General features: G+C 38.4%; 2 protein-coding genes and 1 pseudogene across 2 annotated transcripts in view; 1 reads left to right on the top strand and 2 right to left on the bottom strand.

The window, feature by feature from the left end:
* Positions 1–826, bottom strand: part of LOC107757628 (rho guanine nucleotide exchange factor 38-like) — a 17599-nt gene extending 16773 nt beyond the window's left edge. Inside the window, exon 1 of the mRNA XM_016575166.1 lies at positions 818–826. The gene's annotated coding sequence lies outside the window, so the exon portion shown is untranslated. The remainder of the gene's footprint in view (positions 1–817) is intronic.
* LOC107757576 (inorganic pyrophosphatase-like) overlaps positions 782–20318 on the top strand; it is a 57714-nt pseudogene continuing 38177 nt past the window's right edge.
* Positions 4834–20318, bottom strand: part of LOC107757629 (methylcytosine dioxygenase TET2-like) — a 20193-nt gene continuing 4708 nt past the window's right edge. Inside the window, exons 2-12 of the mRNA XM_016575169.1 lie at positions 13141–13246; positions 12993–13057; positions 10413–12929; positions 10087–10177; positions 9897–9990; positions 9475–9683; positions 8883–9033; positions 8709–8798; positions 8354–8491; positions 7837–8191; positions 4834–7655 (exon numbers count right to left, since the gene is read on the bottom strand). Coding sequence (XP_016430655.1) covers positions 6379–7655; positions 7837–8191; positions 8354–8491; positions 8709–8798; positions 8883–9033; positions 9475–9683; positions 9897–9990; positions 10087–10177; positions 10413–12929; positions 12993–13057; positions 13141–13202 — 5049 coding nt within the window. The 5' untranslated portion in view covers positions 13203–13246 and the 3' untranslated portion in view covers positions 4834–6378. The remainder of the gene's footprint in view (positions 7656–7836; positions 8192–8353; positions 8492–8708; positions 8799–8882; positions 9034–9474; positions 9684–9896; positions 9991–10086; positions 10178–10412; positions 12930–12992; positions 13058–13140; positions 13247–20318) is intronic.

Below are 20318 nucleotides of genomic sequence, written 5' to 3'. Positions count from 1 at the left end.
ATATATATATATATATTAGGGCTGTCAGTCGATTAAAATGTTTAATCTAATTAATTACAGGGTGCTGCAATTAATTAATCGAATTAATCGCAAACTAAATCTGGCTGTGAAAATACCCCAAAAGATCATTTAAAGCTATTATTGTTTTAAATGTTTAGGCTACAATGGCCTAACATAAAGCATGGAATATAAAAGAAGAAAATTTTTGAAACAGCTCAGTATTTTTTGTTCATGCAATGAAAGTCACAAGTGACTAAAACAGCTTAGTTACCAGCAATATTCAAAATACCTTCTTTTATGTTGCGCAAAAGAAAGTGAGTCATTCAGGTTTGAAACAACATGAGGGTGCGTAAATAATCACAGAATTTATTTATTTATTTTTGGTGAACTATCCCTCTAATGTTTTTTATTTAATTATTATTATTTTTTTTTTAAATAAATGAAATGATACTCTACAGAAGAAACTAAAACTACCAGCAGATGACGGTAAATTATTTTTGGTTTGCATGAGTTCTGAGTATAGAAATGTGCATTTAAATGGAAAAAAAAATCATAATTCTTTAGAAAAACTACTTTTTGGACCATTTTCCATTGTTGTACAGTGTTGCCATATAGCAGCGTTTCCCTAAGAACCCCCCCCGAAAACATCTTTTTTTTTTTTCACAAATCTGTTTTGATTTGTATGATTGAGGCTATTTCATGTAATAAAAACTTATTTGAAAAATAGAGGGTTATACAAGCAAATATCCTGATCCATACTCCAGTTCAGTCGGTGGCGGTAATGCATCAACAAATCAAAGAAGAAGAAGTTGCATACTTGCTTGCATACTTTGGCATTCCTCTGGCTGCAGGTGGCAGTATGGAGTAACTGAAAGAGGCTCAAACGCAAGCAGGGACTCGTCGATGTGAACGATACGTTCTGCCCTTCTCTGCTTTCAGTTCTCTCGGAAAGCCTCGTCTTTATGTTCACCTCATTTGAGAAATATGGTGCATTACCAAACAAACTCTCCTGACTACAGGATTTACTTCAGTACGCTTGCCCTCCTCACCTCTCAAATTTAACGACTGTTGCTAACACACTATCTCTGTGCACGCGTTTAAAAGAAACCCTTAAACTTAACCTGTCTGTTTATTCTGAACACTTTACACTACACATGATGATCTAGCAACACACACGGTCTCTTTATGAAACAGTATGAGAGAACTTCATTAAACACTCAGAGTGAGAGAATGTTACTTCAGTGATACATTGAGACGAATCGAGTTCGGAAAGATGATACAAATTGTAACATTAGCTTCGCAGGAGCTTCAGATGGAAAGTGCATCTCTCCTTCTGTTTGCTGCTGACCAACAGGTTTGTATAATGTACTTCAGTGGTTTTAGATAAGGTTATGATAAATAAATGAGTGTTGAATTAATGCAGTAATCTTATTGAGTGTTTTCTAATGGCATGTTTCTCTCATATCAGGAAATGTGATGTTCCACCAAAGAAAATCAAAACGAATGAGGTAAACATTCATCAGTCTACACATTTTTGGATTTTATGGCAAAATAGATGCTAATAATGTTGTTCTGCCTTCAACAGATTCTGTTTAATATGGTTGTAGAAGTACCTCGTTGGTCAAATGCCGAGATGGAGGTAAGTAGTATATTTGTATTTTTACAAGTTTTCTGTGTCCGACCGAGGCTAGGATGACCAGTCGCCTGATTTGGACATTAAATAGGGGAAAAAATGTAACATTCAATATAAGACTTGCATGATAATAATAATAGGGGGGAAAATAATATCAAGTTATTTTAATATCAAATAGTAATAATAATGAAAAATACCATATAACCATGTAAATCTAACTTAGTATCAAGGCTGTGTAAGTACCAAATTCATCATAAAAAATACAATTTGATATTAAATGTAAAATTTTGTCATCGCATGTGCTGATGTTGTGCTTATGCATGATGCAATAGTAGCTTATTTTAAGCGCAGCATTTTTAAAACCACACTACATTAAGTCCCTTCATCCACAGATAGCAACAAAGAGCCATTAAACCCAATCAAGCAAGCTGTGAAGAAAGGCAAGCTGCGATATGTTGCTAACATTTTTCCACACAAAGGTTACATTTGTAACTATGGTGCACTTCCACAGGTGATGTTCTTGTTTTGATTTTCCAAACGATGTGTCTGCAGTCTGAGCTTTTTATTTGTACAGTATACACATTTAATCTTTTATTATTAATCATTCTGTTAATATAATACTGTTTTTTTTTACCGATGTATAAAGACATGGGAAGATCCCAGCCACACTGACGAGGAAACCATGTGCTGTGGAGATAATGACCCCATAGACGTGTGTGAGATCAGCTCCAAGGTGCGTGGAACCACTGGTTAATATAGTATCTTGCAAAAGCATTTAAACAGTTAAAGGGATAGTTCAGCCAAAACTGAAAACCCTCATGTTGTTCCAAAGCTGTGTGAGTTTCTTTCAGCTGCTGAGCACAGAAGACGATGTTGACGGTAGCCATCGACTTCCATAGTGTGGAAAAAAATACCATGGAAGTCAATGGCTACTGTCTTCAAAATAAAAGAACGAAACTCACACAGGTTTGGAACAACTTGAGGGTGAGTAAATGATGACAGAATTTTTAGTTTTTGGCTGAACTATCCCGTTAAGCAGTTTTGTATTCGACAAAATAACAAGTTTTTAGTTCAAAACACTGAAACCTTAAAATCAACATTTCTGTGTGTGCATGATTTTTAATGACTTTTCAGTGAATGCTCATATTATGACAGTTTGATTCCAATTTTTTTGTTGCTTCGAACTCTGTGCAGATGGCATTTTTGGCCCATTATTCCATGTATTTCATTGTTTTAGTATTTTGCATTATACGTTCTTCTTTCTTTCCTAACACAAACCGGTTATGGGTCTGACTGCTCTTGTACGCCGCCGTATATCTCTGTGTCACAGGTGTGTGCAACAGGGCAGGTGATCCAGGTTAAAGTTAGGCTTTGATAGATGAAGGAGAGACGGACTGGAAGGCAATAGCCATCAACACAGAGGACCCCGATGCTTCGAGACTTAACAGTGAGTCATTGGTTTTTGTGTTGTTATTTTATGATCTGCATTTATGACTGTGTAATCTCAGTTAGTGCATCATTAACAGGTATTGAGGATGTGAGAAAGACTAAGCCTGGTCATCTTGAGGCTACTGTGGATTGGTTTAAAAAATATAAAGTGCCAGATGGGAAGCCTGAGAACCGGTTCGCCTTCAATGGACAGTTTAAGGATAAGGTAATGGTTATTTTATGTGTTAATGCATTTAATGATCAATCATCTAATGTTAATATCTGGCTCACACACACACAGACAGACACTCACATTCACACGCACACTCACACACACACACACTCGTCATGTATGGGCTGAAATGAGCAAGTAACATTGGTGTTTATGTTTTCTGTACTTAATTACTGTTATGAACATATTTCAAAATACATGTGTTTTAGTGCCAAAGCTTGTTACCTTTCATACTTTGAAGGTTGACTAGTTAACCTCTACAACTTGAGGTTTTACTCTTTGATTTCATCATCTTTTACAGTGCCTTTTAGATGCATGTGTTTTTTTTATTATTTCTGTTTATATACCTAGATTGATAAGTCACTCAGGAACAAAAATAAATCGATGCATCGCGAATCGAGAAATGATTCTGCATCGATTCTGAGATTTCCCGAAGGCATCGCAATTCTCTCTTGAAACGATTCTGAGCTATGTTCACAGTGGGCTGTGTTTACATTAATCTTTTTTTTTTCCAGAAATTCTGTCGTATTTACATTTTTCTGGTAATCAGATGAAGGCATAAAAAATGTAATTTATCTTTTAATCAAATGTAAATTAAACAAACTATCGTTTTTTGGCTGCACAACAGTGGTTTACTCTTAAAATGAAAACATGGAAGAAAAATGTATTAATACTTTTAGTAGTAGTAGTAGTAAGACGTACATTCTCACAATTTGTTCAAATTAAGCCAAACTTTTATTTTGACAGGTTACCGTGAAGAGTTTTGTTTGTGTGTGTGTGTGTGTGCAAGGTCTGTGTTATATTTGCTACAGAGTGTTTGGAACATAAAAACAGAAACACCTTGGTATTATAATTCTATTGCCAAACTAGTTCTGAGGTATATGATAAGTAGGTTTTTCTACGTCATTCATAAGCCTTCTCAACACCCTATACTCACATTATATGTATAGCAGGTCAAGTAGCACCATTTGAAATAAGATCAAACCCAAAGAAATAGTACTCTTCTTTACTAAACTATTATCTAAGCATACATTCGGGGAAAAAAATCAAATAATTTACTGTACAAATCTCAAAATTTTTATACAGCTAAAGTTGCATTATGTAAAAACCGCCACAGCAAGCCAAGCCAGCTGCCTTTGAAACAGTGACATTGATGTAAAGATAACCCTGTTATGTGTTCCTTGATGCATGCTTTGAGGACTAATATTAATATTGACCATTGCTTTTCTTGACTCCAAGTATCAGTATTCAGTGTTCTGAAATTTCACTTTTTCTTTTGTGAATCAGAACAGTACTGTTACAAAGTTGACCCTCAAAGGCTCACAATACAGTAAGTATAAAGGATTTCTGAAATTGTGATAGCACCAGAGAAATTCTTTAAAAGGCTGTTAAATGATGGAGTTCATCGTTATTGTTTTTTTTCACATCGTGTAATAAAAATGGATGCGGTGTAATGAATTGTCTTTCACATCGGAGGGCGGAAAGTAATACCCTCACTATTATAAAAAGTGCTTCTAAAACACTAGGCAAAATTAATGTTAAAATGTTCAAATTACTTCTTGTAAAGTTTATCAGCATTCTGCTTCAACTACACAAATTCAGATTCTTTTAGTTAGACAAAGTTAGAAACGTGTGTGGCATATACAAGTAATTTATAAGGATTTAAAATGCAAAGGCTCCGACCTGATTTAGAGAAGATGACATGAACACAAGCGATGTTTATGCACAGAAATGAGTTGATATATCCCTGATTTTACAATTTCATTGAAACTCGAAGTTCAAGTAATACTTTCAAGTGTGAAGAAAGTAAGAAATTAACTTAGCATCAATGATGGCCTTAAGGTCTGTGTTATATTTGCTACAGAGTGTTTGGAACATAAAAACAGAAACACCTTGGTATTATAATTCTATTGCCAAACTAGTTCTGAGGTATATGATAAGTAGGTTTTTCTACGTCATTCATAAGCCCTCTCAACACCCTTAGAAATTCTCACATTATATGTATAGCAGGTCAAGTAGCACCATTTGAAATAAGATCAAACCCAAAGAAATAGTACTCTTCTTTACTAAACTATTATCTAAGCATACATTCGGGGAAAAAAATCAAATAATTTACTGTACAAATCTCAAAATTTTTATACAGCTAAAGTTGCATTATGTAAAAACCGCCACAGCAAGCCAAGCCAGCTGCCTTTGAAACAGTGACATTGATGTAAAGATAACCCTGTTATGTGTTCCTTGATGCATGCTTTGAGGACTAATATTAATATTGACCATTGCTTTTCTTGACTCCAAGTATCAGTATTCAGTGTTCTGAAATTTCACTTTTTCTTTTGTGAATCAGAACAGTACTGTTACAAAGTTGACCCTCAAAGGCTCACAATACAGTAAGTATAAAGGATTTCTGAAATTGTGATAGCACCAGAGAAATTCTTTAAAAGGCTGTTAAATGATGGAGTTCATCGTTATTGTTTTTTTTCACATCGTGTAATAAAAATGGATGCGGTGTAATGAATTGTCTTTCACATCGGAGGGCGGAAAGTAATACCCTCACTATTATAAAAAGTGCTTCTAAAACACTAGGCAAAATTGCTCAATCAAAATAACTGCGTATTACTTTAAAATATTATGCAAGGTGTTTTTCTCTGTGTTGTTAAAGAAAGGCATGTGAAAACACATTTGCATTTAAAACACTCCCTAGCACCATAAAAAGTGATTAGCCACAAAAGTCACCAAAGATTAATATTTCGCTCCAGTAATTTGTCCAGATTTGCTGGACTGTAAGCACCATAGATGAAGGACAGTGTGTTATCATAAGAGCGTAATTAAATAATAAATAAATATTTCCATTTGATCAAACAGTCAAGGTTGACTTTTTAAGAGCACCACTGATGATCTGCTGCCTTTCCATATAGTAGCACACTGAATATATGTAATGTTAATAACCTCACACAGACTGAGCAAGCATTATGTGTCATCTAGCCAGTGGCACAGAGGTCTGCAACTCTATATTGTAGCACCATTTGATTTTTCTTATGCCACTCTTATTGTTATGTTTGTGACTGCTCTGGACCTACGGAGGTTTTCACAGGAAATGATTGTAAGGCCCAGTCACCTTGGTAAAGGCATAGGGAGATGTGCTGACATATGTATTGGTAGTGCAGGACATTGACCGCTCAGTAAGCATGAGAAGGAACTGCTTATATGGAGGCTCTGAAGGTTCTGAATGTTCTCGTTTCACCTTCTTTCCACTGCTCTTGCTCGACGTGTTTTCAGCGCCATGCTTCTCAGCGTCCTCCTCTTTCTCTCGGGCCTTCTCTGCCATTTTTGCTTCCCACAGAGCCAGTCCATGTTTTGCCTCGTTCATGTTCTTGTGCTGGTAAAACACTAAGGAGATGCGGGTGGGATGGTTGCGGTCAGGCTTCTTGAGAGGTGTAGTCGCATGGAGCTCCCGCTTAGCACACTCAATAATGATTGACCCGTGACTAGGTGCCACTGCCACCCCTCCAATTTCAGGGTCAAGGAAGTTGTGCTCGCTGTCAGACCACACATCCACCTTTTCTTTTTGCTCTGAAGTCTGGGTAAGTGGTTCCTGTTTGACTACAGAGTTAAGGGTATTTTCATTGGAAAGCCTCAAATCGGGAGGTTGGTTCGGGTTGAAGCATTCAGTACCCAACGGAGGAAACACCTGAGAGATACCGTTTACTCCATGCATGTTTATCTCTAAATCTTTATTTCTTGGCATACTTAAAGTATTTAGATTTGGGGGAAACATCTGAGGATTCTGGGACATGTGAGGTTTGGGGTAAGCTTCAAACTGGCTGTTTTTACCGATAGCTGCATAGTCCAATTGTAGATGGGCTGAAGGAGGCATGGAGAAGGCATCGGGTGGCATGTTAGCACCATAACCTGGATAATGTCCCATAGAGTGCATGCCAGGTTTCATGTTACAGGTGCCATAACCATTGGCTGGCAAGCTAGGCTCTCCATAGTGTGGTGGGTAGTTGACCCCGTAATGTTGAGGTGCATTGTACTGCTGCTCAGAGTACAGTGAATTTCTTTGGGGATGATACATATTTGGATGCTTTAGATTGGAAGAGTAGTAAGGGTGGTAGTTGTCCACAGGGAGTCCTCCATTGCATTGGTAACCACTGTAGAGAGGGTTGGGCGTAAGAGACCTGGGATATGGGGTGGGTGCATTAGACACATTAATGTAAGAGTTGGGTGCATGTAAAGGAGAGGGATAAGAAGACGGGGTTTGAGGATGTGGGGTTGCTGGTTTAGAAGTGTTTGAGAGTGGTTGAGCAGCATGAGCATGTGGGAGATGCACAGAGTCCAGATTTGTTCTCATGTTACCTGGGCCTGGAAGAAATGATGGGATTCAACCAAAATGTAAACTTTCGGTGTTGTGATATTGATAAACACTTGTAATCTGTTCCATTACTTGGTTATATAATTTATTTGACCATTCTTAAATAAACTATGTATAACTGAATAAAGTTTGAAAACTTGAGTATTGGTTTTTGAAGCTTTGCTTCTGTACCTGTTGGAGTTGTGTTCTGGCCTGGGTTCTCATAAGGGACCTGTTTCTGCTTTGCTTGCTGGGTGTTGACCATTTTGGCGTTGGGTGTATTGGGGTTGTTTGGTTTGTTAGCTGCAGCTCTCTTGGCATCCAGCTTCTTCTGCCGACAAGACTTGGCAGGCTCTGGTAGCATACGCACCTGTCTACGAAAGGCACTGAGCACCTGAATAGCACCAGTCTTGGTCTTCTCCAGCTGAGCCTCAGCACTGCCAAACTCATCAGTGGATGAGGGCTTGTATAAGGGAAGCACGTGTAGCTGCTCATCCTCAGGAATTTTTCCAATCTCACGATTGTCCTCTCGTGTTAGTGTGCAAACCTAAGCAGGAGTAGAGCGGGAGGTTTTTAATATTGTATACACTACCTTTAGTTCTCCACCTACAAGGTTGGAATGTATCGGTTTGTAAAATATCTGATGGTTCGGGTGAATGCTTTTTATTAGTCTTATTAGGGCACTCTACTGTAAGCATTTAATTCTTACCGCCGTACTGCCTCCGTGCATGTTTTGAAGGTCTCTGTGGGCATGGGCACAAAAGTCTAGGCAGGCTGTCACTCCAGAAAATGGCCGTCCTTCTTTTAGACCCAGACGGCAATCGGGAGCTCTATGTTCATGGTCCACCTGTCAAATATAGGTAGATATAGAAATTACTTCTAAATGCCTTCTTTCGTAGATGCTCCAGAGTACATGCACTTTTGCAGTGACTACTTATTTCATATATTACGACACTGCTGCAGCTTGTTATTCCACTTTGAAAATCTCAGGAAACTTTAAAAAAAAAAACAGATATATTCTTGATAGTAGAATAAGACCTGAAGCAGAGAGTGCGAATGGATACCTGATTGGCGTAAGCATCAGGTGCCATTTTTTTATACACTGGGGCAATGAAAGTTGCAAGACCCTGTAGATTTTGTTCCAGTTTCTCTTCCTGTAAGTGAATAAAAATTATCTTATCTTTAATTTTGCATGCCCTTTGTTGACTCAGTGGTGTGTTTGTGTGTGAGCATCTTACCTCCTTGGGATCATCCCCAAGTAGTTTGAACTTTCGGGGGATTTTACTCCTAGCAAATTTGCAGCCATTGTAGTACATGCTCCAGGAGCAACCAAATGAGAAAGAAGCTCCACAGGCATCGGGTTCAAAACCCTGACATGCACATGTTCTCCTAAGGACAATGACAGAAATTACAGAATGTTAATTTCGAAGATCAGTAACATACTGTAAACATACCTCAGAATAGGGTTGCTCAATACTGTTCCTGGAGATACCTACATGAAGAGTTCATTTCAAACTCTTCTCCAACCTGTCTGTAATTATCCTAATTAGCTGGTTCAGTTGTGTTTGATCAGGGTTGGAGATGAACTTGGAATCTCCAGGAACAGTATTGGGCACCCCTGCCTTAGAATATCTAGGATATTTCGTTTAAGCCATTAAATAACTATAAATTACTATGCTATTTATGTTAAGCAGAAAGAGGTTAGATACACATGTAGCAATACAAAGACCTAAGACAATCAATTTGGATTCATTCTGAAATGATAATGTGTGTTGGTCAGTGAGTGTTCACTGTATTTGTGAAAACGCAATAATAAGCATTTGTCCTTACTCCTCATTTAGAGCACATCTTCGGTTGGTCAGGCCACCATGTTTTGTTAGAGTGTCACTGAGTTCAGTGTAAAGACGGTCAGCCATGTTGATTGGTATGCCTTCCCAAACTAGGATGACCACTACTATACAGGATGCCTCACAGGAGTGACCAACCCGCTCTCGTACCAAGACTAGGAGTTTCTCGTCTACATTTGCCCTCCGTATTACCTACACAACATAATGCACATGTACACATATATTCAGAAAGTATACAGGAATCAATTTGAGGCATCTGTCAATTAACTGTGTTTTCCATAGAGGGCGCTGTTGATAAGAAAACCAACAAGTGTACTTTAATATTTAATAACTACAACAGACAAAGGGAGGCAATACATATGCACACAAAAAAGAGAACATAGGATTTAAATAAATTGTCTTTACCCATTTAGCAATGGGGCAGCCCTGCTCACTCTTGCCTTCCTTGCCTGTATACACAACTTTTTCAATCCTAATGGCACTTCCAGTCAGTCCAGATCTGTCAAAGGCAAATACAGTAATATTATGTATATTATAGTACAATATATAAATAGAGCATTATTTTTCTGCATGAGTGGAGTTTATGATATCACACCTTTCCTCCATAATTTTGCGGATGCCTGCAACATTTGGTGCTGATCCCAAGTGAGTATAATATGGGCCTTCATCCCTTTCACTGATTTGCTCTGTAGATTAAAAGAATATGAGAATGGTATTGTGTCTTTTGGAGTCGAAGTTATAACTAATATGTGATTTAATGTCATTAATAACAAGAACAAAATATTGTTAAGATATTAAACTATTAACATCATGACTGAAGATGTTCTTTTAAGAGGTTCGACAGATGTGCAGTTCTAATGTATATAAGCAAAAATAAATGTATATAAACTAGGCTAAAAGTAGCTGTATAAAACCTCTTACCAACACAATGACAAGACGAAATATCATACTGTGTCTTCAAAGGTGTATCTAGCAAGTTTTTTATCGGTGTGTCAAGCAGCTTCATGGGTGACTCCAGAAAGCTTTGTAACCCAGGTTCAATCTTTTTGGGCGGGGTGAAGTTTTGTGGTTTGCACTGTTCCTTGAAATTCCCCTCAGCACTGGTTGAGAGCACAGTCACAGGCCCAGCCATCTCCACCTTCACCTTATTGGGTGACTTTATGACGAAAGACTTTCTTTCAAACACAGTTGAGAGCTGATACTGTTTTAACTGCTGCTCCATGGTAGCTAGAATACTCCTCTGCTGGCTTTGTTTACAGGACGGAGAAGGATGCTCCTGCTTTACTACCACTGGCAGGACTTTGGTTTTGTCTTGATCTTGCTGCTGCACTTCTATGAGTGGCAGTTGAGCCGAGGTTTCTAAACCTGAGCAGTTTTCACTTTTTATGACCGGCATCATTGGTCTGATGTTGTTGGGGCTTTGCTGCTCCTGCCTCTGCAGAAGGTGCATTCGCAAGACTGCGTGCCTCTGCAAATCTCCTTGAGCACCTTGGCTTGGGAGAGACTCTCTCTGGATTTGGGCAACGGGTTCTTGGAATTCAGCTTTGGTAAATGTTTGATCAGGTATCTGAAGGCTATTAGAAACTTGTGACAGTTGTGATTGGGAAATCGGAGACTGGGGGAATTCCAAATGATTGCATACCCTTTGTTGGAGAAGTTGCTGGCAGTTTGGCTGCTGTTTACTGGTGTTCTGAGAGTACTGCATGTTCTGCTCAAGTTTCCTTTCGGTTAGAGCTTCCGCTTCTTTAGACAAGGATTGTACATTTGACTTAGATGAGTCTGGAAATGTAGAGTTTTCTCTTAGAGTTGGACTAGACAGTGTTGGTGCTGGTGTTTTTATACCTAGAGATAACTTCTGGGATTCTGAATGAAGGCAACCCTCTGTTTTAAGCCTTTTCAAGAGTGGTGCATCTACCTGGCTGTTGGAAACATCTTGGGATTGTGGAGCTCTTTGCATATTCTGCCTGTCCTGAGGGAGCCGATGGGTAAATGTGCTGGTGGCTTGCTGGTGAGACTCGGCAGGGGGTGGCTGAGAGAGGAAGCTCGGGGATTGAATCTGGTCTTGATCAGTTTTGCTTAATTGCTGGGACATGTGTTTGTTAAATTGCATGGTACTATGATTGTGCATACCGGAATTGTTCTGTTCACATTCAGGGGCAGAATTGTGGGGGAACAGTAGGGAGTTTTTGTAACTGTCTTGTGCCTTATTTTCATATGAGGGACAACTGCGATTACTGAAATTTTGAGAGTGAAAGTTGTTTGAGGACAGTAAGTGAGAATTTATACAGTGACTTTGGCTCTGTGTGACTGTATGCTGCTGCATCTGGGTCCGTGGAAGGAAAAACTCCCACATCTGGGGGTGGTCAGTAGATGGCTGTGGTGCTGAAGCTGAGTTTAAATCTATCCATTCCATCTGGGATGAGCGATCTGTACTCTTTGACATTGTCTTATCCTGACCAGGCTTAGGCTCAATTTGTGGCTCAAAAATCTGTTGCTGAGGCACTGAAAAGTCTCTATTGTCATGGAGGCTTTCATCAACCGGTTGTTTCTGTAGCACCTTAATCTGTAGGTTCTGCTGACCTGTCTGAGTGTTTTGTGAGGGTGCTCCTAGGAGCAATATATAAGATTCACGGCTAAAATCTTGACTGGACTTTCTTAAATGCTCAGAGTCATTCAGAAAACCTACGCTATCTTTTTGAATCTGCGAGCAACCATTAATGCCTGTTTGTGATGGCACATTGGACTCCGAAGGTTGTGTTCCCATATCTGGGAGGTCAGAGAGTGTATAAGCAGGCTCATTTTGCTCGGTGACAAAACTGGAGTATCCATTTACTCTAAGTTCTGGGTTGTAGCCATTGCTGCCTTGTTCTTCTGGGGGTGCCTTGGCAAGTGGCTCGGAGGCAGATGTTTGGGGTGAAATAGGAAAACCTGAGGTAAATGAAGGTGAAGGAGTTTCCTGCTCAGGCAGGTTGCTGGTGACCTGATCTTCTTGAGATGAGTTGCTTTGAGGTGCAATGGACACATGCTCTGGGTAATACTGAGATAAAGTTTTCTCTAAGAGGTCACCAGTTGTACCTTTTACCGAGGGTGGACTTGTTGTAGCACCATTGGGCATTGGAACTTGCTTGTTCCTTGACAGTGAGAATAAATCCCCTTTGGGAAAGTTACAGTTTCTTTTACTATGTTTTATCTCAAAATTATCCCCTGGCTTATTGTGCTTGGGGAATCCATCTAATTGGTTCTCCATTCCTGCATCTCTTTTATCCCAAAGCCTCAGGTCCTCATTTCCATTCACCTCTGAATCAGTGCAGAGTTTTTTAGGCTGGTGAAAATCTAAAAATGTCTGTTCACTAAGAGCGTGTTTCATCTGTCCATTCATCTCATACATACTTTGATCAAATATCCCCTGCATACTAGCAGGTCCTGAACAATTCTCATGTTGACGTTTCATTGGGTAGACTACTGTGCTGGGATTGAAATGGCTCCAATTAGTGTCCCCATTGAACTGCTGAGACTGATCTCCATTCTGGTACCTTAATCTGTAGGTTCTGCTGACCTGTCTGAGTGTTTTGTGAGGGTGCTCCTAGGGGCAATATATAAGATTCACGGCTAAAATCTTGACTGGACTTTCTTAAATGCTCAGAGTCATTCAGAAAGTTGTGAAAGTATCAGACTTTTTTCCGTCTCATGGCTGGTCTTTTCTGTTTCCATCTGGTCTGCTCTGGGTCCATTCACAAGGCTGCCCTCTCTGCGTCCTACATGGAAGACATGGAAAAATACCAATAGTAAAAACACATATGTATTCAAAATATGGTATAAGAAACAATGTTTGATGCTGAATTCAGTTGAGAGGTGCTGAGAAAAGCTGTAAGAAATAACAAAATTCTAAAGGTTGTTTTCCCTCTCAAGTCAGACACTGCTGTTGTGAAAAATGAACCTCGTCTCAAAATAGACATGCTCACCAGAGAACTTCTAAAAAAAAAAATGAAAGCGTCATTCTTTGCATGCTTAGCATTTTCCTGTACAGTCAAATCTGAGAAGGCTCCAGACAGGGGTTGTGTAGTGCATATACTAATGACTTGTTTTTTTCTCTTTGCTATAAAAACAAAGTCCTGGATCTCAGAGTCATAAACATTGCCCTAACTGTCATGAAATATTTAATGAAACAGAATGGTACCAGCCATCTTGCTATCCAGTTCTCTGTACCTATGTCTGTCTTGCTTGGTATTTATAGATTTGAGCATATACCGTATGCATTAGATCTGTTGTCATGAGAGTGGTTGGTTATATTTGATAATACTGCTTTCATCTTGAAGTGTCTTTGGATTAAAGCTAAGAATATATATATATATATATATTACACCAGTTTTTATTTTATTCATGACCTCTGCATTAGCTTCCAAAAAGCTATCTATTTCACTACACATTCTATGAATAATTGAACTAGAAATATCAAAATATCGTAGAAAATAGAGAATTGTATAGATATATTGCTTGCAACCAAATCGACAGAGCCATACAGTAAGAACTGGCATACAGGATATCTAATATATAACAGATTTTTCATGGAATGTCTTCCATGTGTTTGAGTCTAGAATGGTGGAAGAAAAACAGCTTTGAAATAACTACTGGTCTGTTGGGCCTTTAAATTGGATCTTTTTATGGGAGCCACCATTGGAACGAGGAGCGATAAGAGCAAGATAAATTAATAATAATGGTAACACTTTACAATAAGGTTCCATTAATGTTAGTTAATGTATTAACTAACATGAACGAACCATGATCAATACATTTATTACAGTATTTATTCATCTTTGTTAATGATAGTTAAATACAGTTATTCATTAGTTCATGTTAATTCACAGTGCATTAACTAATGTCAACAAGCATAACTTATGATTTAAATAATGCATTAATAAATGTTGAAATTAACATTAGCTAACATGCTGTAGAAAGTGTTACCATAATAATGTACATTTTATTGTTTCATTAACTTTTTTGTTTAATAAAGGTCACTTGGAGAATACCAATGGCAATCTCATTGTGACCTACCCTTATATCCACATAGATTGGATTGGGTTTATTTACAAAATATTCATATTTAAAATGTATATAACTAGCTGTGTCCCTAACTGTATCTAATAGGGTAGTCAGTGAATCACAATTGAGGATTGTGATTGGTTTGGAGCTACATGAAAGTTGAATATGGATCCATTCCAGAGCCACTTCAGGGTTTCCCGACAGCCGAGACACAGTTGGATAAACCCACACTGGAAACCGCACATAAAATCTCTCTGAGCAGGAATGACAAAGCACGAGATCCCAGCTGAGAGCTGTCTATATATGCTCTAAACTTTCAGACAATGGGTTTCCATTGGCTGTGTCTATAGATATAATACTATACATATGATCTTTTTGTTGTTGTTGTTTAAATGTGATGTTTTATTATAATCCTAATAATGATTCACTTGTTCAATGATTCCATTGTTAGAGTGTGAACCATGAAAGACATAGAAAATATCACTTCCCACTGACCAACTGTATATTTAGACAGCAACCTTGAGGCTAAGGAACTGAAGGAACGTATGTGGACAATCTAGTGCCTTATATAACATAAAAACACAAAACAAACCATTTAAACCAGTCCTTATCGTCTTTATCTAGTCTCTTGACAACTAGGAGTGGCTTTGAATTCAGTTTGTTGTCTGTCCTGTTTTTTTAGTTTTCTTCTCTTCAAATCCTCATTCTCTCTGTGTCTATTTAAAACGAGGAAGTTATATTTTCTATGTCTTTCATGGTTCACACTCTAACAATGGAACCATTGAACAAGTGAATCATTATTAGGATTATAATTTTGCTTTGAAAATGGTTTGAGGTTGGGGTATGGTTTAGTGCTAGGGTTAAGTGTTAAATATGCGGTGCACATACTCAGTGTCTGTGTTTCTATACGTCATGACAAAAGGCAGGAGTTGTGCTGTTTGGGTTTCAGTCATGACCTCTGATAAACAGCCAGAGGGTCCAAAATACAAGTAGCCTTGATTGTAAAAACCTACAAATCCTGAAACTTGATAAGGTGCTTATTTAACTTTTTTTAAACTTACTTGTACATCAGTTCTCAGTGTGAAACAGACTAAATGAATAGCATTTTTTGTCTTAGCAGGTACTCCAAGTCTGCAAGACTTGTCATATTGGTCACATGTGTAAATTAAAACCAGTATGTGTTTGTGGAGAGTAAAGTGACAATTCAATTGGATATGAATGCTTTTTTTTTTTAAGGACAAAACATTAAGAGCCAGTTGCTCCTGCACTATTCTGGTTCTTTTCTAAAGTATTAAGGAACCGGACAGGAATGAGCTCATTCTTTTGAAGTTCTAAACAATCAATGGATGAATAGCTGAAGAAAGCAAAACCCATTTTGTTATATTTTAAAATCTAATTCGCTTGGCTATTCCAGTACTGAAATAGATCACATCATGTAGCATGCTGTTCGACTGAGCTTTAGTAAACACACTGCTGCTGGTGCTTGACTGCAGTTGTGCTCTCGAGTGAAACTTCATCCTCTGGTTCCTCCCACTGTAATTTGATCATACAGCTCATGTGCAAGTGTGCTTTAAATGTCACGCATGCAGGGCTTCTCCTTTGAGCCTTAACCATGCCTTATTTTCGCCTGACATACAGACAAGGAAACCAGCTCAGCAAGAATGTCAGCTTCCGCAGTCAACTTTTGTTAGCATTTATTTACAACTTTGACTTGAAAATATTTTTTCCTTGTTGCTATAAAAAGTAACAAAAGAAACCGCAAGCCAGTTAACATAATCAGGACCAGTGTATCTTTCCTTTTCAAGTGTCACACTGCCATTGGAGTGTGTGTGTGTGTGTGTCTCTGTGTGTGTCTCTCTCTCTCTGTGTGTGTGTGTGTGTGTGTGTGTGGGTGTGTGTGTGTGTGTGTGTGTGTGGGTGTGTGTGTGTGTGTGTGTGTGTGGGTGTGTGTGTGTGTGTGTGTGTGTGGGTGTGTGTGTGTGTGTGTGTGTGTGGGTGTGTGTGTGTGTGTGTGTGTGTGGGTGTGTGTGTGTGTGTGTGTGTGTGGGTGTGTGTGTGTGTGTGTGTGTGTGGGTGTGTGTGTGTGTGTGTGTGTGTGGGTGTGTGTGTGTGTGTGTGTGTGTGGGTGTGTGTGTGTGTGTGTGTGTGTGGGTGTGTGTGTGTGTGTGTGTGTGTGGGTGTGTGTGTGTGTGTGTGTGTGTGGGTGTGTGTGTGTGTGTGTGTGTGTGGGTGTGTGTGTGTGTGTGTGTGTGTGGGTGTGTGTGTGTGTGTGTGTGTGTGGGTGTGTGTGTGCGCGTGCGTCACTCCATTCAACACATCAGCACTATATGACTCAGGAAAATTTTCTAAAAACTTTTCTAGCTTGGGCTCTGAACACCACATCCTGAGCTTTAATAGCGCCACTGACACCCGTGACTTTCATTTTCAATAGACATAAGCATAAGAATAGAACAAAGAGGAAAGAAGCCCTTTGAAATGAACGGGTATTTTTAGAGAGTCAGCATGTGTACGTTGGGAAGGTATGAGACTTGACTCCGAGTCTGTTTGGAAGAGCACCGTGAGAAATGTTTTGTAATATTTTTGTATCACATTCTGGTTTAGATCTTCTTAAGAACAACGGAATAGAAACAAAACTTAAAATAGCAGAAGTTGCTGTATGCTTTTAAAGTTGCTGCATTTTTCCTTGTCTGCGCACTCTTTGTTCATCCCCAGTGACATTTTAAATCCTCTTTGTGGGAGAGGATTTTAAGAGAGGTAGATTATTTTAAAAGCTGTGCAGATACACACTTCTGTTTGTAATTTCAGCACAGCTACAGTAGGTCCTCTCTAAAGAGTCGGTGTGCGTTGGACCCACCATTGTCCTTTGTTACTAATAGAAGGCAGATGTGGCTCTGCTGTAACCGTTTGCAGTCAAGTCTTTGTGCTCTCGTTTACTCCAAATGGCCTTTGCATGACCTGCATTGATATGACTAATTATTATGTTGTGTTAGCTATTATATACAAAAATTGAACCCACTAAGCTTAAAAGCATAAGCTTAACATTGCAAAAAAAAAAAAAAAAAGATTTTTGGTAACACTTTATTTTAAGGTGTCCTTGTTACACATGTTGCATGTACTTACTATTATAATAACAATTAATTATGCATAATTACATGCAAGTAAGCCGAACCCAAATCCTAACCATATAGTAAGTACATGTAGTTAATTAACATTACTCAGTACTTATATGTATAATTACACTGTAACAAGGACACCTTGAAATAAAATGTAACCAGATTTTCTTACTTGTCTTGTTATCTAAATATCTAAACATTCTTGAATCAAGATGCATTTACTTTAAGAAGCAAGATGACTTGTGTATCAAAATGTTGTTAGTTTTTGCTTACAACAAGAAAAAAAAATCTGCCAATGGGGGAAGAAAAATAATCTGAATTCAAAGGCAAAACAAGATTATTTTGCCCCATTGGCAGATATTATTCAAGAGCTGATGATAAATACTCAGCACAGGTTGTGTGATTAACAGTGTAACATAGTAGACTGAACCTGCTGACCCTTTTCTTCAGAGTCAGACACTGTCAGAAAACACAGCCATAGATTACTACAGTGTAATTAATATGTAACTAAGCACATAATGCCATACAGCAACCTCCCTACCCCCAAATCATCTTCCAAAATATACTTCCAATAAACATTCCTTTTCGTCTCCTTGTACTACTACCCCTCCCTGTTTCTTTTTGTCTGCCGCAGTCAATCCGACTCATTTGATGAACTGTGCTCAGTGCAAAGCAGATTTCTTTCAGAGAGCGTGGTAACCATGGTGATCATTATATTGGTGCTGCATGGCCATCTGCTCTAAACATTAACTGAGCATGAATGAATGACTCCGATAGAGAGGGACAGAAAATGCAAACGAGTGAACACATGTGCATTCTGGTGTGATCGGCTCTGTTTTATGGGAATGTGACAGAGTTTTATTTACTACCGTGACATGAAGCTGAGAAGCAATAGCCATCACTTCACTTTAAATGCAGCTCTTAACTCTGGACTTGGGCTTTTTGCTGTGAAGAAAATGTGCTCAGAGTTACAAAACAAGGCGAAGCAAAACTTGGACTTGTGGCAAGTCCAAGAATAAAAAAATTAAATAAATTATAATAATAATAGAATGAGGCTTCTTAATGTTATAGATAAGATTTTTGAGCTTGCCATATGTACGGAATTAAGTCTACATTGTTTAAAGATTTAGTTAATAAAACATTCCACTGTGTTTCACCGGAAAATGTCATCTGAACAAGTAACACGTCTGCCAGTTTTGTTCTGACCAGCTAAAAAAAAAAAAGTTTTACAATAAATTGCGCTACCAATTAAAACTAACGATCGCAAAGTAAGCTCAGATCACGTCAAACCGTGCAAATTATTATTATTGTTATTCTTTTTTCTCAAATTGTTACTGTTAACCACATGACTACGTGTATTTAGTGTGTATTAGCGTTGTCTGTAGATTTAAATTTCTATACAGTCTAATCTCTAATTGTCATACCATTCGAATGGAATCGACAGGAAACGTTCTTTTAACCTCAAAAAGCAATTTAATGTTCCTTAGAACATAGTTCTCTTTGAAATACAAATCGTTTGTAAGTACAGTAATCCCATGTATCTGTAATCAGATGCATATTTAAAACTGGAGTATAATCTAATTTCAGTCACTTACATGTGTTTCATTACCATCATGCACCATTTAATACTCTACATTTTGACACGCTTACTGTTGTGAATCGAAGGTAAGGAGATAGTTTTGAACGCTGTTGGTTATGTACTTGCTCAATAATTGATTTTGGATATTTTGACCCCCCCCAAAAAAACGTTACGTAATGCAACTTTAAACACACTTCTCTGTTTTGTCTATAATATCCAAATACTGCAGAAGCTTTAACAGAATCATCTGAACTGATGGTTCATGTCACTACAGTGACGTTATGAGAAGATACTACAGATGCATTAATTTTATTAGAACATTAAACTGATAGTTGCATTTTTGTCATGCATCTTGATTCATCCCAATGTTTTCTTTTTGTACCATTGGATTGTGGAGTTGCAAAGCACTATTCCTTGTAAATCCACAGCAGTAAATACATACATGCATTAAATTATCATTATGTAATTTATCCAGGAAAGAATTCTACCCAACAACACTTTGAATCTCCTGACAGAGCATGTATTTTACATTTCATGTTGGCTTGTAATATCTTCCCGTTTATTATTTACCAAACGTAAGGGACTGCTGATATTGCATCACTTACAAGGTCTCTGACACAAAAACCACATGAAAAGTACTGGACCACTTTGAGACACCCTCTGTCTGACCCAAATTTCAGATCAAATTTGAACCTCTTGAAGTGTCATGGAGGGCTTATGGGTAGTTTACAGTCTTGAGTGACGTTGAGTTCCAGCTGTCTCTGATAAATCTGCTGTCAACAAGGTGGCGTTTGCCTTGCCAACCAATGACTATACATGTGATTCACACACTCCTTTCTCTCCTCTTCAGTTTACTGAAAATACTTGTGTGAAGTGTTGTGAGAAGGATCCTTTTAAATTTCTCGACTCTGTTACCTTGTTGCCCTGAGGCTGTTGGACTCGTGAGCAGCCTGGTTGTTGATTAGTGTGTCTGCTGGTGTTAAATGTGTGACACACACGCACACATACACATACACATACACAGAGAGAGACACACACACACACACACACACACACTCAGACACTCACACTCACACACACACACTCACACTCTCT

Source organism: Sinocyclocheilus rhinocerous, unplaced genomic scaffold, assembly GCF_001515625.1.
Source record: "Sinocyclocheilus rhinocerous isolate Xijiao unplaced genomic scaffold, SAMN03320098_v1.1 scaffold323, whole genome shotgun sequence".
In the NCBI taxonomy this organism is placed as follows: domain Eukaryota; kingdom Metazoa; phylum Chordata; class Actinopteri; order Cypriniformes; family Cyprinidae; genus Sinocyclocheilus; species Sinocyclocheilus rhinocerous.
This window is presented reverse-complemented; position numbering and strand designations above follow the sequence as displayed.